Source organism: Sceloporus occidentalis, unplaced genomic scaffold, assembly GCF_023333645.1.
Source record: "Sceloporus occidentalis isolate IW3139 unplaced genomic scaffold, rSceOcc1.0.p SCAF_5, whole genome shotgun sequence".
NCBI lineage: Eukaryota > Metazoa > Chordata > Lepidosauria > Squamata > Phrynosomatidae > Sceloporus > Sceloporus occidentalis.
In genome coordinates this window covers 35179071-35187386 of record NW_028316985.1, presented here as the reverse complement: position 1 = coordinate 35187386, position 8316 = coordinate 35179071, and the positions used below count along the sequence as shown (strand labels likewise).

Here is an 8316-nt window from a genome sequence, read left to right as displayed (position 1 = left end):
GGGATAGTGTCTCTGTATATGTGTGTGTGCGTGTGTGTGTGTGTGTATATATATATATATATATATATACAGTATATATATATATATATATATATGAGAGCGCGCAAAGAAGGAAAGGGGCGTGGCCTGAAACACGTCAGGGTGGCGGTTGGAAAGTGAGGGCGCGAGACGGGGGCGCGCGGGGGGACACGCGCGGGCGCGAGGCGGCCGCTTTCGGACGCTGCTCGCCCGCGCACGCGCATTAGCGACCCCCTCCCTCCCTCCCCGAGTCGCTGTCTCTCTCTCTCTCTCTGTGTCTCCCGCCTGAGTCAGGAAAGGAAGCGGGCGGGATTATTATGGGCTGTGGGTGCCGCTGAGGGAGGAAGATGGAGCTGTCTGCAGTGGGCGAGAGGGTCTTCGCGGCCGAGTCCATCATCAAGCGCCGGGTGCGGAAGGTGAGGCGGGGAGCGGGCAGCAGGACCTGGGCCGGGGCTTGGCTTCGGGGTCGCTGCCCTCAGCACCTCACTAATCGCGTTTCCTCCTCCTTCTCTGTCTCCCTCCGTATATTTTGCAGGGACGCATCGAATACCTGGTGAAATGGAAAGGCTGGGCCATCAAGTGAGTGTCCTCCTCTCTTCGGTGCCTTGACTCTCATCGTGGAGACCTTCCTTCCTTCCTTCCTTCCTTCCCGCCTCCTGGGCCTCAGACACTTCTGCTGGGTTGCTTTCCTTGGCTGCATCCACACTAGAGATATAACCCAGTTTGGCACCGCTTTAACTCTTTGTCTGGCTCTTTGCTATGGAATTCTGGGAGTTGGAGTTTGTTGTGGGGCCCAGAGCGGAGCAGAGCAATGCTCTGGGCCCCACAACAAACTCCAACTCCCAGAATTCCATAGCCTTCAGCCAGGAAAGAGTTAAAGCGCTGCCAAACTGGGTTATATCTCCAGTGTGGATGCAGCCTTTCTCCTCAACAGTAAAATACATCTATTCCACATGATGGTCGGTAGGTTGACAAACAGATCTTTACCTTATCATGGCCTCCAGCCCACCTTCAAGAAAAATGCCCTGCAGGATATCCCAGCCAATAACGTTAAAAAAGTTAGCCCAACTAGACTGCTGTTTTGATAGGTCTGAACCTTTGCCTCTTTCCCTTTTCCAACGCCTTGTCCCCCCCCCCATCCCTCTTTGCCCTGTTAATTCTGCCTCCTATGCGTTTCTGCAGGTACAGTACCTGGGAGCCTGAAGAGAACATCCTCGATTCCCGTCTGATTGCCGCCTTCGAGCAAAAGTGAGTTTGGGGTTTTTTTGGAAAGTCTTCTTAATAGGGCTTCCCAGAGGACCTTTCCGACTGCCGCTCCAGAAGGTGGGAATGACCTGCGGGAGGAGATCCGTCTCATCATCATCACACCTCTCCACGCCTTCAAACAGGCAGTAAAAGCCATCTCTTCTGGTGGGCCTCCCCCAACTGACCTCATAGAAGAACAGAACTAACCATCCATCCAAATTAGCCCCCTCCGGCTTAAGTGTTTTTACAAATCGTTATTGTGGATTACATGGTTGTTACTTTAATTATTTTAATTTTTATAGGTGACGATTGGAGTGTGAGGGGAAATCAGGGAATGTTTTTGTTATTATTCATGTTTTTGCGTTTGGTATGTTGTTACCCGCCTCAATCTTCACAAAGAGAGAGGCAGGATATAAATAAATACTTTATTATTGTTGTTGTTGTTATATATATAATCATGACAGGGTGGTTTTATATGGTGTGTGTGTGTCTTAGTTATGTTTTTAGTTTTTGTCTCATTTTATGTTAATTTTATACTGTTTTAACTAGATGCTTTGAATTGCTTTTGGATTCTTGTTTTAAGTTTTAAAAATGTTTTAACTGGTGAGCTGTCTTGGGTCCTGCTGGGAGAAAGGTGGCATAGAAATAAAATGAAATGAATAAATCCATAGTGGTTAGAAATTGCTGTGTGACGGTGAAGTTAAGATGCTCTTTTAAAAATGGTTGTTGTCCTTGTATGCCTTCAAGTCATTTCTGACTTGTGGAGACATTAAGGTGGACCTATCACAGGGTTTTCTTGGCAAAATTTGTTCAGAAGGGGTTTGCCTTTGCCATCCTCTGCGGCTGAGAGAGTGTGACTTGCCCAAGGTCACCCTCTTTAAAATTACAAACACTTTTTTCCCTTCAGGTTTACGCTTCTCTTTAAAAGTGTTTAATATCCCCCTTTTCCCACAGGGAACGTGAACGTGAGCTGTATGGACCTAAGAAGAGAGGACCCAAGCCTAAAACTTTTCTGCTGAAGGTAAATATCACTTTAATAACGTGGCCTCAGCCATGACGCCACAACTCCAAACTGCTTAAATATTCAGTAACTCTTGGAAGAAAACCTGTCAGATAAAGGAAACAGGTCAAATTTAAAGTATAGTGTGGTCTTCAGTGAGGCACACCCAGGAATGTGCTATAAATTATTAAACTAATCTCTCTTTTTTGACTCCATCATCATGGTTATTATTATTATTATTATTATTATTATTATTAACCTTTATTTATAAAGCGCTGTAAATTTACACAGCGCTGTACATAATTTGGTTGAATGTACCTATAGCATAGAGAATCCCAACTAATATACAGGTGGCCCTTGGTATCCACTGTGATTTGATTTCAGGCCCCTCCAGTGGCTACCAAAATCCATGGATGCTCAAATCCCATTATGTACAATCCCTTACATAAAATGGAAAATGAAGGCTTACTTTTTGAAATTTATATTTTAAAAGCATTTTCAAGCTGTGGATGGTTGAATCTGTGGATAAGGGATCCATGGGTATGGAGGGCCAACTGTATCTATTCCAGCTGATGGTTGGTATGTTGACAAACAGATCTTTAGCTTATCATGGCCTCCAGCTCCCCCTGCCCCCAAAGCCAAGCTGAATGGCAAAAAGTAGCAAATAAAGGTTATATAATAACCACAGTTTAGCTTTTGCACTTTAGAAAGTTACTCTACCTCGGATGTAAAGATTGCTGTTTTGATATGTTTGAACATTTACAAATGTGTCAGAAACTTCCAAGGAATTAATTTTCACATGGTTGCATCACAGGTTTTTTTAAAGGTTATGTGAATTAATGTTTCTCTACTTAAAAGCAGGCCAGTGCTTTGCTGCATTTTTAGTATGACTGATACGAAATTTTGTTGCCAAGTCAGTGTTCAGAATGTTTCGGTATACTAACTTAATCATTTAAAATCTAAGTGAAGGACAAAAATTCAACTTTTTACACAGAGAAATTATCAGGAAAGAGCAGAAAAAACTATGGATATTAAATAAATGTTTTGGAGTGTCAGGATGATCTGACTGTGATCTTAAATCCCTCTCCATAAACATACTGGACCAGAGAGCCGAAAGAAATGGTGCTCTTGCTTAAGATCGCAAGCATCAGAAACTAGTCAGATAATTTCTGTCTTTAAGTCTTACTTTTATTTCGTTATTTTTAAAAAGTATTTGTTTATCCCCTCTTGGAATGCTGAAAGTCCCATGGTGATACGCAACAAATAAAAACATTTTAAAAAAATTAAAAACAGGCAAAAAATACATTTGAGGTGCTGCTACAAAGAAGGCCCTGTCTTTCATGGTCAACAGACTATTGGGGTAGTGGGTCATGTTAGTGGGTCATTGAAGATCTCCAATTCCAGGTCATCCATATAAGAAATGATTTTAGTCCCAGGCTATCCAGAACTTCTTTGTAGGTTAAATCCAACATCTTGAATTGAGCTTGGAAACAAATTAAAAACCAGCACAGCATGAACAAAACCAGTGATTCCTACTTTCTAAAATGCACACCAGAGAGTCTGATCCCCTCATTTTCCTTAGCTATAATTTCCAACCTTTCTCAGGGCAGCTCAATGCAGAGTGTATTATACCAGTCTACAGGGAGGAAATTGAAGTAGTATCCACTGTGGCAAAATCTTCCATAGAAAGTGGAGTAGCTGCTATACATACTGAAGCTTGGCAAAGACAAGTTTGTCTATAGAGGTGATAAGAGGTTTGCGTCACAGTAAAATGATTTACTGAATTGCTTTAATACCTTAATTGAGGTACAATTGGTACCATATTCCAAAATAAGTAGATGTTTAAACTGTCCCTGACCCCTAGCTTTCTGAAGTGCTCCTTTTTATACAAGAGGCAGAATGGGTTCATTACTGTTGGCTTTCAGTTATTCTCATACTGGAAACTTACAGATGTGAATTTTGGAAAGAAAATATGAACCTTGGATGCTGAGGAGGGTTTCCAAAGTTGGCCATTAAACCAGTATACAAAGTTTGAAAAGATTGATCTATCATGTGGAGCAAGGATTTAAATATATAAAATGAGTATTAGACTTCATCAGAAGTAGGAAGCCTCTAGTTGCCTCAGGGCCTAATCACTTGATGCTCAGACTTAGGAATTTGAAGGGGAGGTTTTCTCCCTGATGGGTTTATTGGTGTTGTGTGTCTTCAAGACTTATGGTGACCCTAAGCCAAACCTATCATGGAGTTTTCTTTGCAGAAGTTCTTTGTGGAGAAAGATCTTCCTTTCTAGGCTGAGAGAGGGTGACTTGCCAGTGAGGAGGTTTCCGTGGCCAAGCAAGAATTCAAACCCTGGTCTCACCAGTGTCCTAATTCAACATTCAGTGTTTATCCAGGATTTGCAAAAGGTTCTTGTGTCTAAACATTTGACATATAGGTGAATACGTGATCTGATAATTGGTTTGACTGGAAAATGAGTTGGGTAGGTTTGCAGACCAAATGTAGATGCTAATACTTTGGAAGCTTACACTTGCCAGATGCAGTAATGAAGTATAATGACCAGTACAACATACACGTGACTGCCACTCAATACTGCATTCCATGTTCTAACCACCAACTTGTGCTTTTGTTTTGCTTCACACAAACTGACCCCTGCACAAACATCTAGCTCTGAAATAGGGATCTAGTTATGAGGGCTAGTTCATAGTTCTGGAACATATGTGCTTACAAGTAGATGGAGTTTCATGTGTGTGTGAATATGCACACTATATGAAATCTATGACTGATTATACGTAGATCAAAACTTACTATTTAAAAACACATTGTTGTATATAGAAAATGAAAAATAAACATCATTACAAGAAACAGTGTAAGAAGAGAAACTTTGACGCGTTACAGGCGCGCACAAAGTACACGCGGAGCGCGTATTAGGGTTAGGAAGGGGCGTCACTTCCTGATGCCCCTAACCCTAATAAGCGCAGAGAAAATGCCAGCGCCCTAAACACATGGGCGCCGCCATGACTACGTCACGACCGCGCCGCCTCCAAACGGGGCGAGGGCACCTGGGGCACCCTTTCCATGGCCCCGGAAGGAGCTCTGTTTTGGAGCTCCTTCCACAATTTGCGTCGCTGGCGCAGTCTCTACATGACTGCACTAGTGACGCAAATGAGAAAGGGGCATAAAGACCCAAGGACACCCCTTTCCAGGCCGCAGGGAAGCGGCCTTTTGCCGCTTCTCCGCAGCCTGGAAAGCGGCGAATCAGGGCCTCAGAGGCTGCCAGTGTGGCAGTTGAGGCCCCGATCCAGCTGGGAAAGGGCCAGTTACAGGCCGCCCCAAACAGGTGGTCTGTAACGGGCCTATGTTTAAAAAGAATCCTAGCATATCTGTTTTTTACAACTGGAAAGCATTTTTTTTTTCTTTTTCTCACAAGTGAAACTATTGGAAAATATAACCATTCCTTAATTAAAACTAGACAGAACTCCTAGTGGCCAAATGAAATTTCTTTTGAGGGCTAGATCCTATAAATGAATTACTATATAGCCAATTCTGCTTTTTAAAAAAAATGTTTAGGCCACAGCTTCATAGGATTTAGGCAGAAAAATTGTCTTTTATATTAGTGAAGAGGTCAATAGCCAGGAAACGGTAGTAGAGATTGGCTACAGATTATGGAGAATTTAGATATAGGTACAATAATAACAGTAATAATAATAATAATTTTAATTTATATTTGTTGCTTCTCCCAAGGATCGAAGCGGGATTACATCATTAAAAATACATTACTAGTACAGATACAAGCTATAAAATACTAATACTGAATTATAACATTCCTATTAATTCCTATTTGTAGTCTGACAATGCTGACTTAAGTATGATTTTAAAAAATAGTTTTGTGGCACCTTAAAAACTGATAAGTTCTATTTCCTATAAGCATTTGTGATCTGTAGCACACTTTATGAAATACATTTTAAATATGGTGGCCAGATTAACTTGACATTACCTATCTTCCTTTTATCCTTGTCTTCTTGGTGCAGAATAAAGGACCATTTTTGACATGTTATAATGCCATCCTTGTGTACGCCCTTTGTAATGGATAATTGTTGGTGGATTACAAAGCATCTTACTGGTCACGATATGAATAATAAATGTAAAGGAGGGTGGATGTGAGCCAAGAAGAGTTAATTGGGTGGCCAGTAGCAAGAAAAAGTTTCTCAGCTCACTAGGGAATTTCCAGTTACTCACTGCAAGAACTAACTTGTGAACTTGAAAGAAAGAGAGTAAGAAGCAGCATACCTTGACAAGTGATGCTTTTGCCCTTCAATTTTCTTTTTAATCTTCTATAATTCCTTATCTGAGTTATAATTTTAGAATCCTGTTCAATTTCTGCTCTGACATCTCTTTTATTCTCAAGCAGGGAAATTAATTATGAGCTGAGGCAAAGCCTAATGGTACAGTGGACCCTTCCCGTCCACAGGGGTTCAATTTTGGGCTTCCCCACAAATGGCAAAAAAACTGCAGACAATCAAGCCCAATATTATTTAATGGTGGTGACGTGTTTGTGGACATGTCAGTATGCACATGCTGCTACTGAATAATATGAGATGTGGCAATCCACAGATAGTCAAGGCTGTGAATTGCTAACCTGCCAATAGAAGGGTGAACTCCAGCAGAAAAAAACATAATTTGAACAACTTGCATTTCATGGCAAACTATGCTGATTCACTTTATTAACAAAGATAAAAATGTCACCTTCCATGTTATGGGATGGTTCCAGTCTTATTCATCCAGGCCAATGCAGGCATACCTACACAGCAGCAACATTCCAGGCTCTTATCTACTGGAAATGGGCATATCACTGGAAAGAGCCACTGTCCCTTTCTGGCTTATGAGAAGGGAAGGAACTGTGCCTATGCAGCAGACCTTGGCACTGTGCACAAATGAGGAGCATCTTTCTTATGCAGTAGTGTAAAAGGTACAACTGCCATTCTGCCATCAGTGCTCCTTGGTTACCCCATTCCCCGAGTCCTTCCCTCAGTAGGCTATGGAGGGAGGAAAACAGTGCCCTAAGCCTGTTGCTTTCTGACCAAAGTTGCTGGCACCAGCCAAATCCCAGACTCAGGACTCAACCACATTTGTTCTCCATTCTCCATATGGGGAAGCGGGAGTGGGAATAAGCCTGGGTTCCCAAGTGAAGTGTAAGATGGAGAACCTTGACTCTGTGCTTCAGCTGGATACCCAGTAACATTGGGGGCATGAATATGCCTGCTGAAATTGCTTGCCTGTGGAAGACTGGTGGGAGTGGGGGCAGCCATGCAATAGACTAAGTGAAGAGTGTTTATTGGGGTGGGGGGACGGTTGTGCCTTAAGTGCACAGAGGGTAGACTCAACATGAGACATTATGTCTGGTGATCTTACCATGCCATCTTGTTCCATGGCCGACTAACAGCAGAGAGAACACAATACAGTCGTCCCTTCCCTTATGCGGGGAGTCCGTTCCGGACCCACCCTCCCCCGCGTAAGGGAAAAAACGCAGATGCTCAAGCCCCATTCAAATGAATGGGGCTCGTGCCTATGGCGGTGCGGTAGTGGCGCAGGGGGTACATGTCACAGGAGTGTGTGCCATTATTTTCTTCCAGCGTATGCATATGATGCGGGTGCACTGTATAAATTACTAACAATACAGTTACTGCATTAAAGCTTTAGATGAGATGTTGGTGCTTATTTATTGGGACAAGTAAGTACAGTGCACCCGTGCCATACACGGGCGCACTATAGGCAGCTTCCAATTTACATGGAAGCTGCACTGCCATTAAAGCAATGTCGCGCATGCAGCCATGAGCACAAGCCCCACTGTTTCTAATGGGGTTTGAGCATATGTGGATTTCCCCTTACACATGAGGGGAGGACCCGCTGTAGGTACAAAATCAGAAGGAACAGAAATATTTCCCTGCAGTTCTGATTATAGACACCAGATGGTGGGGAAAACTCATTGAGCCCAACTGAACTAGCAAAACGGGGATAGATGCAGTGGTTATTCTGTTAAGATTTGAATGCAAAAT

General features: G+C 42.7%; 1 protein-coding gene across 2 annotated transcripts in view; it reads left to right on the top strand.

Annotated features, from left to right (window-relative positions):
• The first annotated feature begins 266 nt into the window (after window positions 1-266).
• The window catches only part of CBX6 (chromobox 6), a 28741-nt gene continuing 20691 nt past the window's right edge, over window positions 267-8316 (top strand). For both annotated transcript variants that reach the window (XM_089528216.1, XM_089528215.1), the window contains exons 1-4: window positions 267-434; window positions 554-597; window positions 1201-1266; window positions 2218-2284. In XM_089528216.1, coding sequence (XP_089384342.1) covers window positions 366-434; window positions 554-597; window positions 1201-1266; window positions 2218-2284 — 246 coding nt within the window. In that variant the 5' untranslated portion in view covers window positions 267-365. The remainder of the gene's footprint in view (window positions 435-553; window positions 598-1200; window positions 1267-2217; window positions 2285-8316) is intronic.